Below are 26,955 nucleotides of genomic sequence, written 5' to 3'. Positions count from 1 at the left end.
AAACGGGCCATGCTCTCTGCGGGTGGGTAGATGGTAGATGGTTCTCTCCCCCCTCATCTCTCTTAATTGACGTTAGCCAGTGTAGATGTCTTGTTATGGTGGGTGGTGCCGCTTTTTCCTTTTGAGTGTGTCGGCGAAGGCGACGTGTGTTCATAAATAATTATAATAAAAAATAATTATTATTGGCAAATAATAATAATAATTGATAATAATAATAATAATAATAATAATAATAATTTGACAATAATAATTATTGAATGTCAAATAAACTCATTCTGTCAATTATTTTTATGGTTCAGGCTTCCAGACCTCCAGCCCTCTCACACACTCGTCCAGCTTCATACTCTGTGTTTGTTCAGGCTCCAGTATCAGCTCCGCCTAATTGAGCCCTAATTGACACACTGTTCTGAATACATTAGTTAACACACACAAATGCTCGCAAACAAACATCCTGCCGATCAATACGGGCTAATTAGGAATGTTCCTCTGGGCCTGATGGGATTCACATGAGGGCGTCGTTAGATGAGTGGCAGTGAAAGCCTCTCCAGCTCTTCAGTGTACTGTGACCAAACACATTGAGGAACACGCACTCAGCCAGTAATTGGCTCATCGGCCCACCTGATCAATGAGCATGTAGCATGCAGAGAGGGTAATGTGTGAAGATCAATCACACACACACACACACACACACACACACACACACACACACAGGTAGAGCGTCTTCACTGTCTCTGAGCATCAGGATCATCTCATCTCAGTGTAGATTGGTTATGGATCGGTGGTTCTGATGCACGCCGTTATCTGTTCATTTCATAATTTGGGAAATACAGTGGTGTTTTTAATGGGCCAATCAGAACGGAGATAGCGTCTCTGAAATGTGGAAGGAAGCCTCATTTCCTGAGCGTTGAATTTGGGTTTGTTTTCTCATATTTGGATTTCTTTCTTCAGTGATGGATGAAAAGGGTTCATTTATGTAAGTGATCATTGTTAGTAACCATGACAACCAGCTGATATTTACCTTTTGTCTGAAACTGATGTAGGACACGTTGATTTCTGCTTTAATAGCCAAGCTTCCTCAAATGATTTTGCCAGTGGCAATCGTCGGGGTCCAAGCATTATGGCATACTTTAAAGGCAGTGGTTCTCCAGTCATTTCTCAGGGACCTCCATAACGCTCATTACACACATACAGACACCTCCATACCCCCCACTACCACCCATTCCACACATACAGACACCATCAGTGGCAGTGTGAGAGAAAGCAGACTATTGCAGTATTGCATTACTTGTTAGCTACAACATATGGACAAAAGTATTGGGACACCTGCTCATTCATTATTTTTTCTGAAATCAAGAGTATTAAAGAGGGGAGTATTAAAAATCTACTAGATGTTGGAGGAGCACTGCTGTGAGATTTGATTGCATTCATACAGTTCAATGCTTGGGGGCGTTATACCTCTCTAGCCCTCACATAGAATTAGGCAGCATGGTGCCAATAGGTTTATGTTTATCTGCTTTAGAGAGTCCTATTCTATTGGCAGTACTTCTCTACAGGCACTAGACAAGCTGTGTGTGTGTGCATTTGCACCTCTGTTTCAGCAATGTGTGCAACTTAAAGTAGCTGCATGCATTTATTAGAAGGGCTGTCCACAAATATTTGGACATATAGTGTACATTAGCCCCTGTTTAAAACCAATTAAGCAAGCTTCAGGTGTTTGTTTCAGTCACTGATCATACTTGTCTCCTGCTCTCTCAGGAAGCTCAGGAGGAATCTGTGAGAAGAGTAAGCTCTACTCTGATGGTAAGAGGAAGTCTCTGAACACGGGCATCATCACTGTGCAGAACTACGCCTCCCATGTGCCCCCTAAAGTCTCCCACATCACCTTCGCCCATGAGGTTGGACACAACTTTGGCTCCCCGGTGAGTGGTCAGCTGCTAGCTCTAGTCTAGCATCTCTGTAGAAGTCAAGTTCTCACAAATGGCCTTAAAGCAACGTTATGTAGCATTGTACCCTTAAATAGCAGCTTCAGAACCATGCTGATGCTCTACCGCCTCTGTCCACGTGCTTCTTTACCTTCAGATGCTGCTTATGTATCTCTCAGCAACAGTGCACGCGTACAGATGTCCATGAGGGGGCGCTCCAAGCGTGATTTGTATTTACAGCAGTAAAGAGTAAAGGGGAGCGTATTTATACATGTATGCTCTAAATCTTCACCTCCTTTCTGGTTTACAGCATGACTCTGGCAATGAGTGTACTCCTGGAGAGTCCAAGACTCAGGATAAGAAGGAACGTGGGAACTACATCATGTATGCCAGAGCCACGTCCGGAGACAAGTTCAACAACAACAAGTTCTCCATCTGCAGCATCCGCAACATCAGCCAAGTGCTGGATAAGAAGAGGGGGCAGTGCTTCGTGGGTAAGAGCTCCACTCTTATAAAGAAACCAGTCAGAGCGACTGAGGGAATTTACGAGAAGAGGGGGATGAGTGTCTTAATTCAGCATAATTTCCAAATAAGCAGATCTCTCATGCTCTCTCTCTCTCTCTTTCTCTCATCTTCAGAGTCCGGTCAGCCCATCTGTGGGAATGGTTTGGTGGAGAATGGAGAGCAGTGCGATTGCGGATACAGTGATCAGTGTAAGGATGAATGCTGCCACAATGCGAACGAGCCGGATGGCAAAAAGTGCACCCTGAAGGAAGGAGCAAAGTGCAGGTACGGACCAAATTCATACTGGTTAATCAAGGGACAGTTACAGACCATTCACTCCACAAGTACAATTATTATCAGGCTGTAACACACTGCAGATTCATACTGGAGTAAAACCACTTCAGCACACACTGCAGATTCATACTGGAGTAAAACCACTCCAGCACAGACTGCAGATTCATACTGGAGTAAAACCACTTCAGCACACACTGCAGATTCATATTGAAGTAAAACCACTTGAGCACACACTGCAGATTCATACTGGAGTAAAACCACTTCAGCACACACTGCAGATTCATACTGGAGTAAAACCACTCCAGCACAGACTGCAGATTCATATTGGAGTAAAACCACTCCAGCACACACGGCAGATTCATACTGGAGTAAAACCACTTCAGCACACACTGCAGATTCATACTGGAGTAAAACCACTTCAGCACACACTGCAGATTCATATTGGAGTAAAACCACTTCAGCACACACGGCAGATTCATACTGGAGTAAAACCACTTCAGCACACACTGCAGATTCATTCTGGAGTAAAACCACTCCAGCACAGACTGCAGATTCATATTGGAGTAAAACCACTCCAGCACACACGGCAGATTCATACTGGAGTAAAACCACTTCAGCACACACGGCAGATTCATACTGGAGTAAAACCACTTCAGCACACACTGCAGATTCATATTGGAGTAAAACCACTTCAGCACACACGGCAGATTCATATTGGAGTAAAACCACTTCAGCACACACGGCAGATTCATACTGGAGTAAAACCACTTCAGCACACACTGCAGATTCATTCTGGAGTAAAACCACTCCAGCACAGACTGCAGATTCATATTGGAGTAAAACCACTCCAGCACACACGGCAGATTCATACTGGAGTAAAACCACTTCAGCACACACGGCAGATTCATACTGGAGTAAAACCACTTCAGCACACACTGCAGATTCATTCTGGAGTAAAACCACTCCAGCAGACACTGCAGATTCATACTGAAGTAAAACCACTCCAGCACACACGGCAGATTCATACTGGAGTAAAACCACTCCAGCACACACTGCAGATTCATACTGGATTTAAACCACTCCAGCACACACTGCAGATTCATACTGGATTTAAACCACTCTACAGTCAGAAAGCAAAAACAACTCACTGCACATTCATACTGGAGTAAAACCTCTCCGGCACACACTGCAGATTCATACTGGATTAAAATCTCATTGTCAGTCACTTTTATAGATTATAGAAGGTCCCCTGGTAAATCTCCAGTCCAGTAGGGCTTTAGTTAACATGTACATTAGAATTAGGTTGGTGTAGAAGGATGGTGTAGAGTAGTGGGTACGCCATGTTCAGTTTCTCAGCCGGGTAAGACTCTACATTCTCCTACCTGTGTAACAGCATTCAGATGTAAGTCATTGGATAAAAGCCTCAGATAAATTCCATAAATGTAATTAATTGTTTTTTTTCTTCTCTGTCTCTTCCCTCTTTTTCCCATCTGCAGTCCCAGCCAGGGCCCATGCTGTACCCCGAAGTGTGGCTTTAAAAGCAAAGAAGAAAAATGTAGGAATGAGTCGGAGTGTGCTCATGAGGGAACGTGTAGCGGAAACTTGGCTCAGTGCCCCACCTCGGACCCCAAACAGAACTTCACCTCCTGCCACGGAGAGACACAAGTCTGCATCAACGGGGTAGGAGCTGCTGCTTTGACTGAATAAGTGTGTCTGTGTTAACGCAGGTCGGTGACCTGGTTCATCTGGTATACCTGTTGTTTTGTCATGACCATTATATCTAGTACGCCACACATAAGTGCAGAGAACACATTTGCACTGTTGGTATGTGGACTCAATTAAAGTCTAAAGGAATTCTGAAACTCATAATCGAGACGTCGTCAGTGATTAATAAACTTTATTGACTAATCACATCCTAATCCTCCTGCCTCAGGTTTGTACGGGCTCTATCTGTGAGCGTTTTAATCTGGAGATGTGTACATGTGCAGTTGAGGAGGGTCAGGATGAGACAGAGTTGTGCCATATCTGCTGTATGGAGAAGGGTAAGTGGCCCCATTTATATATATATATATATATATATATATATATATATATATATATATATATATATATATATATATATATATATATACAGTGAGTCCAAGAAGTATTTGATCCCTTGCTGATTTTCTTCGTTGGCCCACTAATAAAGACATGATCATTCTATACTTTTAATGGTAGATGTATTCTTACATGGAGAGACAGAATATTAAAAAGAAAATCCAGAAAATAAATCTAAGGAATATATATTAATTGATTTGTATTTCATGGAGTGAAATAAGTATTTGATCCCTTAGTATTCATTAGCAGTTCTGGCTTTTACAGACCAGTTAGACACTCCCAATCAACTTGTTACCTGACCTGAAGCCACCTGTTCTCACTAATCACTTGTGTGAAAAACACCTGTCCACAGAATCAGACAGATCACACAGATTTCAAGTCTCCAACATGGGTAAAACCAAAGAGCTGTCACAGGACCTCAGAGTCAGAATTGTTGACCTTCACAAAGCTGGAATGGGCTACAAAAAGATTAGTAAGGTGTTGGATGTGAAAGTAACAACTATTGGTGCAATTATCAGAAAGTTTAAAGAGTATAACATGACAATCAACAGACCTCGGCCCGGTGCTCCAAAGAAGATTTCGCCTCGTGGGGTGGCAATGATGCTGAGAACAGTCAGAAATCGTCCTGCAACCACTCGGCAGGAGTTAGCAAATGACCTGAAGGCAGCTGGGACCACAGTTTGCAAGGAAACAATTGGCAACACTTTGCGCAACAATGGATTCACATCCTGCAGTGCCCGAAAGGTACCCCTGCTGAAGAGAGCACATGTGGAGGCGCGCCTCAAGTATGCCAATGATCATTTGAAAGATGAACCAAGTTATTGGGAGAAGGTTTTGTGGTCAGACGAGACCAAAATTGAACTTTTTGGCCTCAACTCCACCCGCCATGTGTGGAGGAAGAAAAATGCTGCCTATGACCCCAAGAACACTGTGCCCACCGTCAAGCATGGAGGTGGAAGCATAATGTTTTGGGGGTGTTTCTCTGCCAAGGGTACAGGGCTACTTCACCGCATCACTGGGAAGATGGATGGAGCCATGTACCGCACAATCCTGAGGGACAACCTCCTCCCCTCTGCCAGGGATCTGAAAATGGGCCGTGGTTGGGTCTTCCAACATGATAACGACCCTAAACATACAGCAAAGGCAACAAAGGATTGGCTCAAGAAAAATCACATTAAGGTCATGGAGTGGCCCAGCCAGTCGCCAGACCTCAATCCGATCGAAAATCTATGGAGGGAGCTGAAGGTCAGAGTTGCCAAGCGACAGCCCACCAACCTTCATGATTTAGAGAGGATCTGCAAAGAAGAGTGGGCCAAAATTCCCCCTGGTGTGTGTGCTAAACTTGTGGTTAACTACAACAAACGTCTCACCGCTGTGCTTGCAAACAAAGGCTTTGCCACTAAGTATTGAGTGTGTTTGGCAAGAGGGATCAAATACTTATTTTCCTCATTGAAATACAAATTAATTAAAATATATTCTTTAAAATTATATTCTGGATTTTTGTCTTGATATTCTGTCTCTCCATGTTAGAATATATCTACCATTAAAAGTGCAGAAGGATAGTGTCTTTATTAGTGGGCAAACAAAGAAAATCAGCAAGGGATCAAATACTTCTTGGACTCACTGTATATATATATATTCATGATGAATGAACCAATAGAAATGCTCCAAAATCTATGTTGTTGTGACGTTGTTGTTGATGTGACGTGGTTGCTCATGCATGTTCATTCATGGCTTTATGTGTGTGCATCTCCACAGGGAATCCCAACACCTGCAGAAGTACAGGCTCGAAGGAATGGGAAAGTTTCTTTAATATGAAGATCCGAACCCTGCAGCCTGGCTCACCCTGCAATGACTTTAAGGGCTACTGCGATGTGTTTATGAAGTGCAGGCTAGTGGACGCGGATGGACCGCTGGCCAGACTGAAGAAGGCCATCTTCAATCCAGAGCTGTATGAGAACATCGCAGAGTGGATAGTGGCAAGTGTCTCTCTCTCTCTCTCTCTCTCTCTCTCTCACCTCAGAGTGTTCTAACTGATCCTGAAAGCACAAAATGGGTTGTTTTATTGGGGCATTATGTAAAGGCCTGTTTATAATGTGTGTGTGTGTGTGTGTGTGTGTGTGTGTGTGTGTGTGTGTGTGTGTGTGTGTGTGTGTGTGTGTTTTACAGGTTCATTGGTGGGCTGTGTTGTTGATGGGTATCGCTCTCATCATGCTGATGGCTGGATTCATTAAAATATGCAGTGTGCACACGCCCAGCAGCAACCCCAAACTGCCCCCTCCCAAACCACTGCCAGGTAAGACTCACCCTAGAACAGTCGCAACTGCCCCCTCACAAACCACTGCCAGAATATACACCCCTCAAACCGCCCCCTCCCAAACCATTGCCAGATAATACACCCCTCACACTGCCCCGTCCTAAACCACAGCCATATAATACACCCCTCAAACTGCCCCCTTCTAAACCACTGCCAGATAATACACCCCTCACACTGCCCCGTCCTAAACCACTGCCAGATAATACACCCCTCAAACTGCCCCGTCCTAAATCACTGCCAGATAATACACCCCTCAAACTGCCCCTTCCTAAACCACTGCCAGATAATACACCCCTCAAACTGCCCCTTCCTAAACCACTGCCAGATAATACACCCCTCAAACTGCCCCCTTCTAAACCACTGCCAGATATTACACACCTTAGAAGCCTTAGAAGGTTCTGGGGCAGTTTGTGGGGAGTTTGCACGCTGGTGTTTTGAATGCGAGACACACTGCAGTAAACTTTTCCCATAAACAGCTTCAGAATCAGCGGCTCCAAATTGCTTTTCTCTGATTTGCTGCCAAGTAATCCACTGCTGCACACAGCTCTGAGCGCCGGCAGTCTGAGAGAGGTCAGCACCTCCCTGTCTGGATTTTAGGAAAAAACAACTAAGAACAGTGCAGCACACACACGCGCACACACACGCGCACACACACGCGCGCGCACACACACACACACACACACACACACACTGCGTGTTTACAGGTGCTCAGGGACGAGGCTGTGTGTAAGGGGAAGATAAGTGAAGTGAGTAATTGAAAATGGCTTTTGTTCGGAGCTGCTCAGACACAGTCCGTAGTAATCCACCTCTTACTCACACCTCACACACCGTCCTGCTCAGCTACTCCTCACCTCCACCGTATCACACCTACAGAAAGAGAGAGGGGTAGTTTCTGAGATTTTCTATGCTGATTCTTATCAACACACTAATTATTATTCAGCTCCTTTATCTTCATTTCTTTCCTTTGATATTCATTTCTTTCATTCTTTATTTAATTTATTATTGAATATTAATTTTATGTTAAATCTTTATTTCTTTTTTTTGCCTTTATTGTACTATTTACTTTCTTTTTATATTTATATTTTATTTTTATTGTTTCTTCTAATCTTTTTATTTATTTCTTTATTTTTCTTTTAACATTTTCTTTCCTTCATTTCTTTCACTTTGCATTTTTGGCTCTAATTGTTTCCTCTGTCTCGTCCTCCCTCTCTTTCTCTTTCTCCCTGTCTCTCGGTCTGCAGGCACACTGAAGAGACGGAGAGCGCAGAACCCCAACTCCCAGCCTCAGCCGCAGCGTCATCACCGCCAGCCCAGAGACACCTATCAGATGGGGCAGATGCGCCGCTGAGCCGGACTCTTTGCCTTTGGTTCTTCCTAGTGCCTACAATGGGAAACAGTTCACTCCAAAGAGTTACCTGAACCAATCAACGAACCCCATCCTCAAACTGAGAAACTAGCAAAGCAAAAACAATATCCCGCCACTGACGTCCTTCAAACGGACTCCGCTCTGAGAACGGCAGTTTTAAAGTGATGTATAAATAAAAACCACTGCTCTTCGGGCCGGCAGCCAAGCTGTCCTCACTCACCTCAGAGAAAAACCCGGAAGCTATTGATGAGGAGAATAGCAGCTTTTTTTTTTGTTCTTATGTGGTTTTTACTTTCGTTTTTCCCCTTTTTTTCCCTTCTTTACAGTTTTTCTGAGCGGTGTGCTTCAGGGTTCAACTCTCTGTCCACTTTCATTCTCGTTTTTTTTATTTTTTCCTCTCCTTTCATAGCTTAGTTTTACAGAAGCACTGCCCTCCTGTGCTGAAGAGCATGGCTGGTCTTGCGGCCAGTCAAGGGAAGAGCTCCTTCCACAGAGACTTGTTTGCCAATGTGTAATTAAAGATGTTTTAACTGAAAAGCAAAGTTATGCAGAATGCAAGCTTTCACATTTCTCTCTCTGATCACAATTGTACAGTTTCTCCCTTTGGATAATTTTCTTCCTGCTGTTGGATAAACTTTATTCACTATTTTAATTGACACTCAGGACAAATTAAGCATCCTACAGCGCAGTGGGTTGGAGAGAAGAGCGGGAGGTTTGCTGATGATTCTGGTTGATGTGAGATAGATAGATATATTTATAGATGTTTTAATTTCTTCTATTCAGATTTGCTTTATCCTTCTCTGGTCTTAATCCGAGACTGGTTTGCCTTTCTGCAGCGTAGCACAAGCGAGCATGAGAGTGTGGGTCTGATGTGTCGGCGGATCTGCACTCCTAATAAAGGTGCTACACAGGGTTCTTTGAGGGATGCCATAGGTTAACCATTTTTTTGGACAGATGTTCATTACATGCTCCAAATGTTTGTGGACACCCCTTTTAATGAATGCATTCATTTACTTTAAGTTGCACCCATTGCTGAGACACATTGCTGAGCTTGTCTAATGCCTGTAGAAAAGTACTGCCAATACAATAGGACAGGTGTGGAATACAGTGGTATAAAGCCCCCCAGCATTGAGCTGTGGAGCAGTAGAAGAACTGTGTTCTCTGGACTCCCAGTACATCTGGAAGTGAGGGATGAGGTGGGGTGTGGTGATAATCCAACATCCGGACCCCATTAATGCTCTTGTTGCTGAATGCAATCAGATCCTCACAGCAATGCTTCTCCAAAATCTAGTAGAAAGTCTTTAATGGATAGAAGGGATGGTTACTCCAACAAAAGCAGGAGAAAACTCTCTTTAATACCCTTGATTTCAGAAGAAACAATGAGTGAGCAGGTGTCCCAATACTTCTGTCAATTTGGAGGTTCTTCGATTGGTAAACCAAAAATGGTTCTTCTGTGGCATCACCCAAAGAATCCTTATAGCCTTTGTAGCACCTTCATTTTTAGGAGTGTAGGTGGAGCGAGATCTAAAGATATGAGAGTGAGAGAGACGAAGGGATGTAAACGACAACACAGAATGCAGACTGATAATTAGATGCTAGATTAGCTTGTTTGTTAGCTTGGTAGCAGGCCTTACTTGACACACACTTGGTCAGGGAGGGCAAGCGAGGTGTGTTTGGATCGTAGGAGCGCTGGGGGCTCACTGCAGCATGTTCTTTCATTTTTATCTTTCAGTCAGTTTTTGCAAAGTTTAGCAGTTTCTGTCAGAAATGGTCAGATTGTCAGAAGAACCACTCGAGAAGAGCCGGCAGGAGCCGATTCTCCAACCAGACGAGGCAGAGAGAGATTTCACAGCAGTTCTTTTTCTTTTGCATTTATCCGAGCGATTTTCCTGCAGCGTGGCCGAGCCGAGATCCTCTGTTACTCCAGAAACACTCTAGCCACTATTGCGGAAGCCTGTCGGGAGAGCTTTGGAAAACAAACAAACGGACGAAGACGACGACAGACTTCGGGTTTTATGTATCCACTTTTTGTATCACAGCAAATCCAAGCCAGACTGCTGAATGTCACAGTGCCTGATGACCAGAAGAGGCCCCAGACCGTTCTGCCAGTGTGGACAGACCCTCCTCTCTCTCTCTCTCCCCCGGACCTCAGCCCTGGTTTTCTCTATTTCGCCGTTCGAAGGTCCCTGATGCCGGTGGAGAGGCTGTTTTTGCAGTCTGTCCGTCACTGTGGTTCAGACACTCATCTGGGCAGCAGTGGGCAGCAGCGTCCCACGAGAACCTCACTGTTTATCAGCCCTGACCAGCTCCAGCTCCACTGACCACAGAGGGCAGTCTGGAGAGCAATAATTAAAGTGGCTCCAATCTTCTCACACTCACACTCACTCACACACTCTCTCTCTCTCTCTCTTTCGCTCTCTCATTTTCTTTCCTTCCTATTTTTTTTCTTTTTCTTTTCTTTTATTGTTTTCTTTTAATCTTTGTCTTTGATCTTGATCTTTTTTTTCTTTTCTATCTCTCTGGCTTCCCCCTTTGTTCTTTCCCTTTTTAACCTCCTTTCATCTTGAATTTTCTCTCTCTCTCTCTCTCTCTCTCTCTCTCTCTCTCTCTCTCTCTCTCTTCCAGTTTGTTGTTGCTGAGACAGACTTCTCAAGCCACGATAGCATCAGATATCCTTACTCACTCTTTCTGGAAGTCAACGAAATCCAAAATCCACTGACCGTAATTTTTTGGTGTTTGTTTGTTTTCTGGATCATTATTATTATTATTATTTGTATTTTTATTTGTATTTTACTGGGCTGTGTTCAATCAGTTTGTCAGCTTGCATGTTTTGCATTTTTTCAAACGTGCCACACATTGGACGCTTGGTTTGACGCCTTCTGTGGAACAGCATCAAAGCAGCCTGCAGTGCACATGAACACACACACACTACACATTAAACACATAAACACACACCAATATTCACACACATACACACACACACATACATGCACAAATAAATATATATATATACACACACACACACACACACACACACACACATCAAGGTCCACCTGAGCAACCACAGGGCCGACTGGCTGGTGTAGTGTCGATCAGGCCTCCGTTAGAAAAGCTGCGTGCTCGTTTTTTTTTTTAGGTGATGGGTGATGGGTAGCCAGGGGAGGGGAGGTGTGAGGGTGGGGGGGTGTCAGGGGGTTTGCAATGGTATTGGACTTGAGCTTAACTGATCTGATCTTCTTGGCTGGCTTCATAGTAATCGATCTCGTCTGTTCTGTGGGGTGAAGAGTTTAGGTTAAGGTGGGGTGGTCGGGTGATTGGGGCAGAGAGGGAGCTTTTAATTTGAGCATCTGTCTCTTCGTTCACGTCTTGCTTTGCTTTAAGTGTGTGAGCGGAACGTGCACTGATCCGAAAGCAGGGCATGTGTGTGTGTAAAGGTTTCAAATTCAAGATGGAGAAATATGTCGAATACTACTGTTTGATTTGAATAGCCGCTGTGTTTTATACAGTATCTTTTCATCGTTTATTTTTCTTTTTTCATCCAGTTTCACTGTTTCTGTTTGGCTCTTTTCCGTCTGCTCTCACTTTGGACAGATTTTTACTAAAACTGCAAAAAGTATTGTGCAAAGATATGTCCTTTTTTTCGAACAACTTGAAATGCATTAATAAAAATAGACTTGTTCAGAAGCGACTCCACATGCACTTTCTTCACACAGCTGTGCTGCACGCATTCACACCAGCAGGTAAGAGGAAGGACAGTCATTCCTGATGACATTTGCGGTTTTGAAAATATCACAGTAATAGCAGTAATAGCTGTTTACTCTGTTTTAGGAGGAGAACTGATCTCCCTCACTCTCATCAGCCACTGGAAACTGGCCTTTGTTTATCAGCTGACCCCTTTGTGCCATGTAGTAGTTCAGTAAAGTATTGTGTATTATTTCTCATGGGTGATGCTGATAGCCTTGTTTATTTAAACAACAGTCACCTACAGTACAAATGCTCAAACCGTAATCATGAATACATGTATTTGTACCCCAGTGTTGATGTAAGGGCTACAGTTTGATTTTTTACATTTACAGCACTTGGCTGAGGCTCTTATCCAGACTGACTTACATCTGAATCCTGTTACACAGGCAGGAGGATGTGGAGTTAGGAGTTTTACCCCAAAACCCTTACTGGTGTAGACTGGTGTGCTTATCCAGCTGAGGAATTGAACCCTAGTCTGCCACAGAGAAGTCAGTGTTGTTACCCACTATGCTACACCAGCCACTTTCATCTACAATATATTGACAAAAGTATTGGGACACCTGCTCATTCATTGCCTCTTCTGAAATCAAGGGTAATAAAAAAAGAGCTGATCCTGCTTTTGTTGGAGTAACGGTCTCTACTGTCCAGGGAAGAAGGCTTTCTACTAGATTTTGGAGGAGAATTGCTGTGAGGATTTGATTGCATTCAGCAACAAGAGCGTTGGTGAGGTCAGGATGTTGGATGATCACCACCTCACCTCATCCCAAAAGTACTGGATGGAGCACCACCTTCTTTCCAGAGAAGACCAACACAGTTCTTCCACTGCTCCACAGCTCAATGCTGGGGAGCTTTATACTCCTCTAGTCCACGACTGGCTAGTCCAAAGAGTTCTATTCTATTGGCAGTACTTCTCTACAGGAACTAGACAAGCTGTGTGGACTTTAGAGAGCCAGTTCCACAAACCCAGCTGAAGCCTAAGCCTAGACTAGACTAAAAGGAATTTCCAGCTGTGGTTCATCATAATTGGCTGTGCAGTGTAGTCCAGGACTAGGCTTAATCCATGTGAAAAACTGGCCCAGAGAGTCGCAGGTACTAATATACATGGGGGTGATCAATGATGTCACGGAAATGCTTGCAGCAATTTATCCAGATCACTGCCTGCTGACTCATAATGCCTGTGATGAGTTTACATACACACAAACCTTACATACATAAATGCATTTATCTTATTTATTTTATTAATTATGTGTTTATGGTTGTATTTGTTTTGTGTCCCATTAAGGTTATGATCCCTTTCTAAAGGGAATCCCCCTCCATGAACACCGGCCCCTTATCAATCTTGTCTTTCCAACTCACTGTTTTCATTTCACCTGAATTTTGCACACAGGATTAAAACCTGGCAGCAAAAGCCGACAGCGACGCTCAGAAAGTTGATGTCACTCGCCTGGAGCGCTGGGGGGTTTCATCACAGCGAACAAACAGCTTCTGCTCAGAAGGCCTGATAGAGGAGGAGTCTTCAGAGAGGGCACAAAAGCCTGTCCTGAGGAGAGAGGACAGAAAGTTGTCTCATTTCAGTGATTGACACAAATCATCCATGTCCACCAGGGGGCACTGCATGCAAGAATCTGAAGAACACAACACACTATTGTTCAGTTTGACTGATTGAGAACTTTTGCTTATGGTTGTCAAAAGAACTGGCTGTACAGTCTGGAGTGAAATTATGGGCAGATACTGTCAGAGAAAAGCTGCTGTGATCAAATAAAAAGATTTTTGCAGAACAGAGATGAATTATATCAGTTATTGATGAAGAGAGCTTCCAAAGTGTGAAAAGAACAGGATTAGGCTTCAGCAGGATCTTCCTCAGAATTTTGTTAAATCTAAACAGAAAGTCCACTGATAATGCACGGTCATCATAATCATAGGGTTGCTAGTTCAAGTCCCAGTCCTGCTGCTAGCCATCAGCAGCCAGGGCTCCAGGAGAGCACAACGGGCCTTGTTCTCCCTAGGGTGGGAAGATCTTCCTAAGAATTGTTGGCGAATAAGTGGTTTTGATTCATTTTTTCCTCTAACTTCAAACATCAAAGCTTAAAAAAACACTGGGAGGTGGGGGGCAAAATGGTCCCGTGGAATAAGGCACTGTCACCATGACCAAAGGGTTGCTAGTTCAAATCCCAGTCCTGCTTTTCTCCCATCACTCCAATGCTGTGCTGGCTGGTGCATCAGTCAGGCACACAGCACTTTTCTCCAAGCACCTTAGTCCCCTGGATATACCTGCAATATTTATCCACCTGACAGCCTTGTCTTATGCATGCCAGCCATTCATATGCGTATTACTCTTGCTGTTGGTGTTATTGTACATCCTAAATGGAAAACCTTATAATAAAATATAAAAATGGTTAAATTTCAAAATTAATGTCTAATTTAACAGGATTAAAAGTAAAGTTAGTTAATACATAAGGAAAATAATGGCTTTCAGACATCATGTCTGGGTCAAAAAAGAGGTGATGGGGTCCTGGAGAGTTGTGAAGACTTGTCAAAGACACATGAACAAGAGTGAGATGGTATTCATAGGCTGTTCGATTGGGAGGAGAGGCTTTAAGCATGTTTCTCCTCTCAAATTTGAGTTATTGCATAAGAATATTTGCGCCTTTGACCCTCTGATTCCCAGGAAATTGAGGCTTTAGTTATTCCAGAGCTCTAGTCAGCATAAAGCCTGCACTGGACAGCCAGCTAGATCAATCCTGACAACATACAAAAAATACAGTAGTGTATATGCAAATTATAGAGATCTTCCTCTTTAGCTTAAGCAGATCTGGTTGTCAGTGTAAGGGTTATGCTGTCTGCTCAGTATGCATGACTTAACTGAACACAGAGATTTCATGCATGTTCTCCTCTGGTTTCATGCAACATTCATAAGCTAAGCTGTGCATGAAGAGTAGTAGCTCAAATAAGGCATTTAGACGGCGTCTTAACTCACAGATATTTCCAGGTTTATCATTTATTTGATGCTGGCCCAAGAGAATTTGCCAGCAGCCGTATTAAGGCATATACATGGAAAATAACCGCTACTGACCACGCTAAGCAGGTCACTGTAACAGAAACTACTGTGATAACCCCCTCCATGTCTCAGATGGATCACACACGCAGAGTGGCCTAGTTGTCTTTTAATTGGTCTATCTAGTCTGGTTATGTAAGCATGCCAGCAGTGGGCCCTATAAGTAAAGGCATTGCATAACAATGGGACTCTGTGAGGCCTGTGAAGCATTAACATAGCTCCTGCACCAGTAACACTAAGACCACAGCCTAGTCCTGAACCTACTACTAAATCTGATATTTCTATTTATTGAATTTTAACAGCCTATTAATAGTTGATTGTTGTATTTTTGAGCCAGTCAGTCACCCACGGTCCACGATATTCTGTTTATTACCCCCACTCTCACCCCCATTTCTAGGCCTATGACTTGGTCTTAATGCTAACTCAGGATTAGGTAGGCAGTAGCTAGTGCTACACTGCTTGAAATGCCTGGTGTCTATATTAGCGTTTAGACCAAATAATAGATCTAGACCTTTCATAGATCCTAGATGATCTGTCTATCTCTTATCTTACTGCCTTCTCTTGAGGCTAATGAGACGTCTGTCCACACAGGGACACTTACTTCTGCTGTGTTTCCCCTGCTTTGACTCGGATTTTGCCTATAGTGAGCTGTGGCCCTTTGTCTTTGTTGATCCATGGCATTATGGTCTTCATCTTGCTCCACATGTTGGCCCACAGTGGGTCGTCCTCCCAGCTAATATGCAGCATCATCAGATCACCAATGTCTCTGTCTAGAGTGATGAGGAAAGAGTAGCTCTTGTTGCCAGAGATCTTCTCTTCTCTGAGGGACAAAAAAGAAGGTTAAACACACGCATCACGGACTACAAGACGTTGAATTACAAGCTGTTGAATTATTCCTTAGAACAGCTTAATAACACTAAATTACGTACAGTGATTTATCAGTCTACTCAGGCTTTATTAGAGCTCAGTAACACTGAGATCAATAACTGATCAGCACAGTGATTTATCAGTCTACTTAGGCTTTAGTAGAGCTCAGTAACACTGAGATAAATAACTGATCAGCACAGTGATTTATCAGTCTACTCAGGCTTTAGTAGAGTTCAGTAGCACTGAGATAAATAACTGATCAGCACAGTGATTTATCAGTCTACTCAGACTTTAGTAGAGCTCAGTAACACTGAGATACTAAATAACTGATCAGCACAGTGATTTATCAGTCGACTCAGGCTTTAGTAGAGCTCAGTAACACTGAGATAAATAACTGATCAGCACAGTGATTTATCAGTCTACTCAGGCTTTAGTAGAGTTCAGTAACACTGAGATTAATAACTGATCAGCACAGTGATTTATCAGTCTACTCAGACTTTAGTAGAGCTCAGTAACACTGAGATACTAAATAACTGATCAGCACAGTGATTTATCAGTCTACTCAGGCTTTAGTAGAGCTCAGTAACACTGAGATAAATAACTGATCAGCACAGTGATTTATCAGTCTACTCAGGCTTTAGTAGAGCTCAGTAACACTGAGATAAATAACTGATCAGCACAGTGATTTATCAGTCTACTCAGGCTTTAGTAGAGCTCAGTAACACTGAGATACTAAATAACTGATCAGCACAGTGATTTATCAGTCTACTCAGACTTTAGTAGAGCTCAGTAACACTGAGATACTAAATAACTGATCAGCACAGTGATTTATCAGTCTACTCAGGCTTTAGTAGAGCTCAGTAACACTGAGATACTAAATAACTGATCAGCACAGTGATTTATCAGTCTACTCAGGCTTTAGTAGAGCTCAGTAACACTGAGATACTAAATAACTGATCAGCACAGTGATTTATCAGTCTACTCAGGCTTTAGTAGAGCTCAGTAACACTGAGATAAATAACTGATCAGCACAGTGATTTATCAGTCTACTCAGTAATCAGTATGGCATAGCTATGATAGTTCTAGTTATAATGCTTATTTATACCCAAACAGGACATTTCAATTTAATCTGTGAAATTTGAGACTTCATGATACATTTGCTGAAGAATCAAACTCATTACAAGGTCACAGATCTGCATCCCTACTTGCTGTCACATCAGATTTTCCAGAAGGTGACTGCAGTCGCATGCTTTCTGAGCAATACAGAACGCACAGGAGAATGTAATCATGCAACCATGCAGTTTCAGAGACGCGCTCACGAGAAGTTTGGCTTGTATTATTAATGACCGTGATGGAATTAAAGCCTGCAGTAATATACATCAGAGTCACTCCATGCATGGTTACATGGCACATGCTGCCAGCTTGCGTCCTTACATTTGTGCTATTTATGACTCTCACGTGTCCTACTCTCACTTTCAACCCCCTCTAGCCATAATGCATAGCTGAGGGAAGCATATGATGGTTTTGGATGAACAGTGATCTGACCCCTAATGGTTAAGCGCACTTACTGAAGCTCTTTTGTCTCAGAAGTGCTTTAAACATCTGCAAGGTTTGCTGATGGATGCTGACATCACAACAAGGGGCTAATAATACTCTTAAAAATAATGGTGCTAAAAGGGTTCTTTAAGCAATGCCTTACAATAACCACTTTGGTTCTATATAACCTGGTAAATCTGGTAAAGAACCTTCATATCAAGCCTTTAAAAGGTTGTTCACCCTTGCGTAATTATTTCTAAGGGCACCTAGAGGACACCAGAGGACGCTCTGCTCAAACAATCTCAAACCATCGGATCAGAACCAGATTGGGCTTAAAACAGCAGCACCTAGTGGAATGTAGTGGTTCTAGGTTGCAGCCGCTTGAGCGGTGTTTACATTAAACATTAAAAGTGACCCCCATTAAAAGTGGTAGTAATGCAGTACCACTATGGTGGTTGTGAGTTCGAATCCCGAGCCATGCACAATTGGCCAGGCTCTCTGAGTAGGCTGATGGAGCTCTCTTCCAATATCACTCTTAAGCGATGTTGGCTGGCGCAGGTGTCTCCTAGGTGTCTTTTCAGTTTTTAGGGAAAGTATAAATTAAGAGGAAGGGTTCTGCTTGATTCTGAACCTTTTTAGTCAAACTTATAACCTTATAAGGTTTTAAACAAGTTTGTACATAAAATTTTTAATATGGAATAATCCTAACATCAGTCTTATTGCTTAATTCATTAGTCATCATTTTTAAAGCCCCTCATCTTCTGAAAATATATATATTTTTAAATATTTACCAGCAACTTCAAAACTATCAAAACTAATTGGTTTGATAAAGGCGTCCTTTATGTAACTGCTGCACCATTTGAGGTGTAACAGAAAACTCAATAAAGATGCAAATTCGTTTATCAACAGGCCAACAGGCTTTTGGAACTGTTGGATGATGTTGGTACCCCATGGGAGATCATGAATTTGATCCCTTGCAATGCCACAGCCATACATAACTGGAGCATAACTGACTGTCTTTTTCTTTCGGTGGATAGTTATGGCTCTTTCCCAAACCCTAAGTTCTGCCTTCGCTCAGCGCAATGCAAGCCAACATAGGCGTCTGTTAGCTGATATAACAGTGCTGGGAGTTCTCCTCCAAGCGTGATGAGCTGTCAAATAACGTTGCATGAGAGGCAGTTGGAAAAGATGCTGTAGCCCATCTTCTGAAGCACATTAGCCCCTAGTCAATTTAAATAGCTCATAATTAGGCTGGTGTCAAAATCATAAATCTGGTAATGGGATGATCTCAGACAATTTCTGAGTGTTTTGATGAAAGACTCACAGGGACATCGGCAGGGTTTCACTCTCCCCCAGCGTGCCGGTGAGCGTGATGCTGAGAGAAGGATCGATCTTCTCATTCTGTGTGAACAGCTGGATCCTGAACTGAAAGTGGTACACTGTGGGTAAAGGAACAGGAATGAGCATTAGCTAATTATCATTCAGGGGAATCCTCAAACCCCTCAGAGCACAACCATTCCAGTAGACAAACAGAGCTGACACTCCAGCCTAATCCAATCTCATTAAAATACAAGGAAAGCAGAAATACTGAAGTCAGAAATCTCCTCTTTCTTCAGCTGTGGGCAAAATCATAAAGATAAAGAGGCTCAGAAAGACAAAGTGCAGAAACTGTTCAAACACTGGACAAGCTGCTGTTGTGTGCTCGGTAAAGAGAGAGAGAGTGCTGTCAGATTAACAGCCTCTTCTGTAATTCACTGTTACTTTTCTTTCTTGTACTTGAGAGAATGAATATTTCAGCAGGGTGTCGAGGCAGGAGGGGTTTTAAACATTTAAAAGGGCTCTATTATATGGGATTTTTTAGAGGTGCAAAGGACTGACCTCATTATCAGTCTACAGCAATGACTGCCACAGAAAAACATGGATGCAATGGTTCCTTCCCTTTCGCTTCTATAGAAAAGAAGCCAAAATGTTCTGCCATGTTGTCAAATTAGCAACCAGAAGCTGTGTCCCAAAGCCTAGGCTGCATTTTCATAAACACTACGTATTATAGAAGGCTGTTCCTAAGTGAAGGACCCATCATTACCAGCCCAGAAATGCAGCAGTCGTTTTTTGGGCAATATGGAAGGTGAAAGTAATGTAGCCTTCCTGGTCCTTGATTACCTACAGTGCTTTGCACAAATACAACATCAAGGACATATTGTCCCACAGAAATGGTGGAAAACAAAGCCTCCAGAGCAGAGTTTGTTATAAAATGTTTGATTTTATAATTAGAACTCACCCTCAAACTCACCCTCAAACTCACCCTCAAACTCACCCTCAAACTCAAACTCCAGCCATACCCCATGCTGGTCAAGAGTCTGGTCAAGAGGTTTTTAGCTTATTATAATAAAACTTGACTTTTACATCACATTCAGCTCCAGCTTACGTTTGTACGGCATCAGAGAGCGTGTTTTGAGGTAAAGCCTCTTGCTTCTGCCAGTGCGGACCTTCTTGATGTTGAAGCCCAAAGTGTTGCAGCGGTTCTTGCGGCAGTCCAGACACAAGCCCTTATTAAAGGCTTCATTACTGCTGCACGTATAGGCCGTGATCTGCTTGTCTTTGTTCAGAAGAGAGTCGATGAAAAGGTGGACAGCGCGCTCATGGGCACACTTCACCGTGTGCTCAAAACCTGCAAACACACACACACACATGATATAGGTAGAAGATTAAGACATTTCTGATTATGATCATTTTAGAGTTTACTGTCCTGAACAGAACTGATTCTCCAGAGACCACCCGTCATTCTGTTAATTAAAGGAGGATGGTATATACCGTGTAATGACTGTCCCTGGTGTATCGTGGTGATCACTTACTGATGATCCTCATCTGTAATCTCTCTCTATAAATACAGCCTGTCACTGGACTGATTGCACCGCTCTTTGAACGAGTATCCTGCTCACGTCAGCCAGCTCATCTACTTCTCAAAGATTTTTTCGTAGCCCGCAGGCATGCGCTCAGCAGGGCAGACCCGCTGAGGTTCTGGGCTGATTGAGAGGTGTGGATGACGGTTGCTTTTATGATCTCTCATCTAGGAAACTCAAATCTTTCTTTTTAATCTATTTGTAATGTCCTACATTTTTATTTAGTGAGCCCATATATATCCAATTCATCAATTTTTAACTTCAAATCAATCCATTTCATTTTGGCCCTCCCATATCCCTCCATTTATCCTGACAAATAGTTTTTATCCACAAGCCATCAGGCTTAAACATCTAAACATCTCCTCCCCTTTCCACTCTGATCTGGCTGAATTCTGACATGCACCCGTTAATATAAGCCCACTACATATATCACTGCTACCGTTTTACATACCGTTTACATTTGTACTTTTATTTTTTTTTTATACTTATAAATTCTGATTATATAATTCTGTTTCTCTTTTTATAGTGATATTTATACTTTTACTGGTAAACGAAGAAACTGCAAAGTAAGAATTTCATTGTACAGTGTAACTGCTTGTTTCTGCTGTGCACATGACAACTCTTGAATCTTCCTCCCATATCCATCGTTCCCTGCCTCTCTCCCATACCTATCCATCGTTCGTCCATCTATTCATCTATCGCTCCCTCCTCCTTCCCACATGCATCCATCCTTCCCTGCCTCTCTCCCATACCCATTCATCTATCCCTCCCATATCCATCCATCCTCCCATATCTATCCTTTCATCCAACACATATCCTTCCCATATCCATTGTCTATCCCTCCTATATTTATTCTGCCATCCCATATCCTTCCATCCATCCATCCATCCATCCATCCATCTATCCATCTATCCCGTACATATCTATCCATTCATCCCACACATACCTTTCCATCCCTTCCTCCTATATCTACACATCCATCAATCTCTCCAATATCCATCCTCCCTGGCAAATCAATCAACCCCTCTCATATCATTACTTCTCACTTGCCATCTATTCATCCATTTCTGCCATATCCACACTCCTCCACCCTCCCAATATCAATCCATTGATCCATCCCAACCCTCTCTCCCTACTGCAAGTATCTATCCATCCATCCATCCATCCATCCATCCATCCATCCATCCATATTTCCCTCCCATATCAAACTGTCCCACCCTGTCTACTCATCTATCCAGTGCTGGTGCTGATTTATCGTCCAGTCTCACATATCTCTCTTGCTTACCCATAAGGCCAAACTGAGACAGGTGGGCATACAGGTTCTGAACATGCAGCTGGCAGCCAGGCTGAGACGATCCTCCATTGGGGTAGAAGTCAAAGTGAGCCACAGGCTGTTTGATCCCCACACTGAGCCCCATGTGCTGCTGTGTGAACGTGTGGATGGCATCCACAAACCTGGCATCGTCTGGCGAGAGTCTGTCCGAGGGGGACATGCCCTCAAACAGTGGACCCGCAGGGTCCAGACCTAAACACACAACAATTAAGAAGATTGTAGAAGGTGTTGATGATGTTCTTCTACTTCTTATTATTCAGATTTATTATTCCGTACCCGTGATTCTCCCGAGCGTCTTCCCTGTAATGGCCAGGTTACTGCCAGCAAATCCTGATATATGAGCACCAAGACTGTAGCCAATGAGGTGAACCTTACTAACAGGAACCTGAATGAAATCCTGATGGGGCGTTTACAGGAAATGTGTCATGTTAGGGCAACACACACACACAGAGTCCACTGTTGCATTGAATTCTCAATATTTCCAAGTACTGATACAAGCATTAAACAAGCATTAGAGAAGCATTAGGTATTGAACATGAAGGACTGAGGATTTTAAGACCCTCACCTCGAGCCACGTCAGCAGCATGGCGAGTTCCTGCCCCACGATGCGTGTGTTCTGGGCAGCGATGGGGTAATGCTGATGTGCCAGGGTCCGCCAGTCAGTGAACAGGACATTGATGTCTTTCTGTGTGCTCTTCAGAGCGGTAGCGAGTTTAGAGACCCAGCTCTCGACCAACCCATCCATCTACAGCCACAGAGAAGGAACGGAAAAGTTCTGGTCATATATCGGCAGCTCCTGCTGGAACGGGGCAACCCTATAATGTTCAGAATGCTCTGCCTCCTCAGAGACTGCAGCATCTGCATCTGTTCATACACAGTTTCTGCTCATGTCACTCATGGCTGTTTGTGGGTGGTGGACCCACACTAATTCAACATGTGGTTCTGTGATGACCAGCTGGCCAGCAAATCAATTGGCATGAAAATCCATGTCTGTACACCGTACATCTATATAATGGACCTAAGTGGACCTACTAGTTCTGAACGAAGTTAGATCTCTCCTGACAAGAAAGTCCCATACCGACCAGCCGTGAGTGATGATGACCACTGGGAGGCTGCTGTTGAAGCCACAGGAATGCAGAGTGTGTGGTTGGAAAAGCTTGACCATGCACGTGTCCTCCATGTCCACCTCTGGAGAAAACACCCTGAACACTGACTGAGGCTCATAGGGCGTTTTCATCCTTTTTCCAAACACAGCATCTACGACACAGACCAACAAACACTCTGAGCTCCACGGGAGACAAACAAGCTACAACAGCCCACATCAGGTTCCACTTTTTTCAGCCAAGAACAGAAAGCTGAGGCTGCAGTGGATGCAGACTCACCAAAGCCCACCAGGGTCAAAATTCAACACCAACTGTATAAATCTATGGACTTATCCTGTATTGTATCACCAGTCCAGGCTGGTGGAGGTGGTGGCAGTGGTGTGATGGTGTGGGGAATGTTTTTGGCTCACTTTGGGCTGTTAATACCAGCCAATCATCGCTTGACTGCCACAGCCTGTTTGAGTATGATTGCTGACCATGTGCATCCATTCTTGACCACAATTTACCCTGATCACGGCTACTTCCAGCATGATGATGCACCATGTCACAAATCAAAAGTCTGGGTTCAGGGGTCTTTAGGGGTCTTCCCAGTTTATTTGAATCCAGTAGAACAGGAGTAGCAGTGCCTTCTTCCCTGGACAGCAGAGACAGTTACTTCAACCCTTTTTAAAACCCTCGATTTCAGAAGAAACAATGACCGAGCAGGTGTCCCAATACTTTTGTCCATATTAATGATTTGTTCTTGTTCATATAAGCAAAGGAACAGTAGGTTCTGTGACGGTTTCTCTGGGTCTGCTGCATAATCAATTGATTTTTCTGTTTTTCTGACCTGCAGTTGAGCTCTTCTCTGAACCTGGAGGTCAGTAAACTCTACTGTCCATGTGGAAGCGGCTTTAAAAAGGAGAGGAGGTGCAGTCTGGTCATGGATGTATGTGATGTCTGGTGTAATAGCTTGGTGTGAGATTAAGTAACACTCCCAAACTCCCAGAGGGGAGACCATGGGGGGACGAGACACTTCAGTAGAGCTTGATTTCAGTATGAGCACGTCTGCAGGTGTGCAGGTCTTCTTTTGATCACTGCTGAAAATATGAGGCATTAATTATTCACATGCAGCGTCTACAACACCATTATTATTATTATTATTATTATCATTATTATTATTATTATTATTACCACCTTTACAACCATTAACCATCACTACTATGATTATTTTAAGCTATACTATATTATAAATAATAAGATTATGATATTATGAATATTTTGCACACCTAAGCAGTAGAGTAATAGCTCTAATCAGAGGAGGGTAGCTGGGTCCCCCATGGTCCCGTCCTCCAGCTCTGAGGGGAGGGGGTTCCTTGTCACTGTGGCCCTTGGCTGCTCTTTGGGGGTCTCAGGTCTTTTTAACCAGGTCTTTTTATGTTCTTGATCTATTGTCCTCTTACTGATTACTGATTCTGTAAAACTGCCCTGTGACAATTTTACGGCAAACCACTAGAGGGAGCCACAAGCTAGTCCTCAATGAATTGAGAGAATGGGGCTACACGGCTAAAAAACATTAGCATTAGCTAAAATAATAAAAGTTAAACAGCTAGCTAGTTTCTAACCACTTTTCCAGTATCTGCCTTTAATTCTGGAAAGTTAAGTGATGTACTTTACTACAAAAGCAAAGAAAACATACCTGTATTTTATCATTTTCACAGCAAGACGCCAGCTAGGTAACTGCTTGGCGTGCTGACGCTGGAGTTACGGCCAATTACGATCCTGGTCAGTTAATATGTAAATTAATATAATATTAAAATGTTAATATTTATAGAGACATTTGCTTTGTGTTAAACATGTGCATTATTAGCTACAATAAAAAAACAATATGTTAATAAATCTATTAAATAAATCCGGTATTAATAAACCTGATATATATATATATATATATATATATATATATATATATATATATATATATATATATATATAAAACTTATAATTTTGCACCAATGCAAATACATTCATTTTGGACTCGCTCTGGAGCGCCTTCTAGTGTCCGCATGCAGTACAACTTGTAGCTCAGCCCAATTCAATGTAAGTAAACTGAGCAGAAATTAAACTTTTATTTAAAATATATAAAAAATATCTTTCGCCAGTTGTTCTGCACGCCTGCCCCTTACCCCGTTAGTATCGGTGTTTTCTTTCTTTGTTAATCGATATATCGAATATTTAAAGGTTAGGTGATTAGGTGCCAGCAGTGAGCACATTGATAGACATCTAATTCTGTTATTTTAAGACACTAGGTGGCGTACTGATGTACTTATGAACTTGGTATACAGTTTACTGAGCCGTCGTTATTTTGCTCTACTGCGTAGATGTCATGCACACACACACACACACACACACACACACACACACAGTTTATCTAGTCCCTGTAGAGAAGTAATCCTCTACCCCTCTAGTCCTAGAATAGGACTAGTGGGGTATAACGCCCCCCAGCATTGAGCTGTGAGCATCATCCAACATCCTGCCCTCACTACTGCTGTTGTCATTGAATGCAATCAAATCCTTACAGCAATGCTCCTTCAAAATCTAGTAGAAAGCCCTCTTCCCTGGACAGTAGAGACAGTTACTCCAACAACAGTAGGATACACTCGTTTTTGTACCCTTGCATTTGAAAGAAGCAACGGATGAGCAGGTGTCCCAATACTTTTGTCAATTCATATAGGGTATGTAAACTAATAAATGTAGGGAAACAGAGGTTAGAGGTCAGTCCCGGAGTGTGAAATGATCGCTCACCTGTTCTGCTTCCTCTGCGTCTCTGTCCATCACACAGGTGTGCGGTGAGAAGCAGGAAGGACAGCACCTTAAACACTGCCATGGTGCTCCAGCAGCCTCCAACAGCCAGGTAATCCAACTCTCTCTCTCTCTCTGTCAGTCTCTGTCTCTCTCTCTCTCTGTCTCTCTCTCAGGTAGGAAAAGAGGAGCAGAGCCGGGGAGGTTCTGCTGTTTGTCTGACCATTTTAAAGGGGGAGGAGGAGGCCAAAGTTATTTAAATGAAGTATCAGCCCAGTGGAAGGGTGATTCAGAGGTTTGGAGTGGGTGTGTGTATGTGTGTGTATATGTGTGTGGGTGTGTGTGTGGAGTGGTCCATCAGGTGGGAGGGCACTGAGTGCAGAAGTCCTGAGAGTGTGTAGAGAGGTTATACAGCACACCTTGTCCAGTGCTCTCTCTCTGGTATTTTGGGGGTTTATCACCTCTGTCCTGTTTGGCTGTGTGGAGGACGACACAGGACTAGTCTGTCACTTAATCTCCTTATGTGAAAGAAGCAACCGGCTTCTTCTAAAATCTATCTTCTAAAATCTATCTATATATATAAGGTATAAATGTAATACAAATAAATATTACACTATACTGACAAAAGTATTTGGACACCTGCTCATGCATTGTTTCTTCTGAAATCAAGGGTATTAAAGAGAATGTATCCTACTTTTGTTGGAGTAACTGTCTCTACTATCACTAGGAGAGAATGCTATCTACTAGATTTTGGAGGAGCATTGCTGTCAGGATTTGATTGCATTCAGCAACAAGAGTGTTGGTGAGGTCCTAAAAAGTATTGAATGGAGCTCCATCATCCATCATACCAGAGAACACAGTTCTTCCACTGCTCCACAACAGCTCAACGCTGGGGGGCTTTATACCCCTCTAGCCCATGCCTGGCATTAGGCAGCATGGTGCCTATAGGTTTGTGTTTATCTGCTGAAGGGAGTCCTATTCTATTGGCAGTACGTCTCTACAGGGACTAGATAATGCAGGTATAATGATGATGTTGCTAAAAAATGTGCTGTATGATTAATAAAAAAATAAAAAATATTAAATTAATAAATAAATTAATGCATACTTTGTTATTAGCCTCCTTTCACCCAGCTCGT

At 42.9% G+C, this 26,955-nt stretch overlaps 2 protein-coding genes across 2 annotated transcripts in view; one reads left to right on the top strand and one right to left on the bottom strand.

Moving 5' to 3' along the window:
- Positions 1–11,545, top strand: part of adam10a (ADAM metallopeptidase domain 10a) — a 106,134-nt gene extending 94,589 nt beyond the window's left edge. The window contains exons 9-16 of the mRNA XM_072671297.1: positions 1,756–1,919; positions 2,233–2,416; positions 2,561–2,711; positions 4,217–4,400; positions 4,654–4,762; positions 6,579–6,799; positions 6,990–7,116; positions 8,379–11,545. Coding sequence (XP_072527398.1) covers positions 1,756–1,919; positions 2,233–2,416; positions 2,561–2,711; positions 4,217–4,400; positions 4,654–4,762; positions 6,579–6,799; positions 6,990–7,116; positions 8,379–8,485 — 1,247 coding nt within the window. The 3' untranslated portion in view covers positions 8,486–11,545. The remainder of the gene's footprint in view (positions 1–1,755; positions 1,920–2,232; positions 2,417–2,560; positions 2,712–4,216; positions 4,401–4,653; positions 4,763–6,578; positions 6,800–6,989; positions 7,117–8,378) is intronic.
- Positions 11,546–13,669: 2,124 nt separating this feature from the next.
- Positions 13,670–25,904, bottom strand: lipca (lipase, hepatic a). The gene is made up of 9 exons (XM_072671381.1): positions 25,823–25,904; positions 23,017–23,195; positions 22,504–22,683; positions 22,215–22,335; positions 21,891–22,130; positions 20,131–20,373; positions 19,030–19,144; positions 15,904–16,122; positions 13,670–13,787 (listed from the first exon to the last, which is right to left on the bottom strand). Exons 1-9 carry the CDS (start codon positions 25,902–25,904, stop codon positions 13,670–13,672), a joined length of 1,497 nt encoding a protein of 498 aa, XP_072527482.1.
- Positions 25,905–26,955: the final 1,051 nt, after the last annotated feature.

This window comes from Salminus brasiliensis, chromosome 25 (genome assembly GCF_030463535.1).
Source record: "Salminus brasiliensis chromosome 25, fSalBra1.hap2, whole genome shotgun sequence".
In the NCBI taxonomy this organism is placed as follows: Eukaryota; Metazoa; Chordata; class Actinopteri; order Characiformes; family Bryconidae; genus Salminus; species Salminus brasiliensis.
Note: the sequence above shows the minus strand (reverse complement) of the source record. Positions and strands in the feature narration are given on the sequence as shown.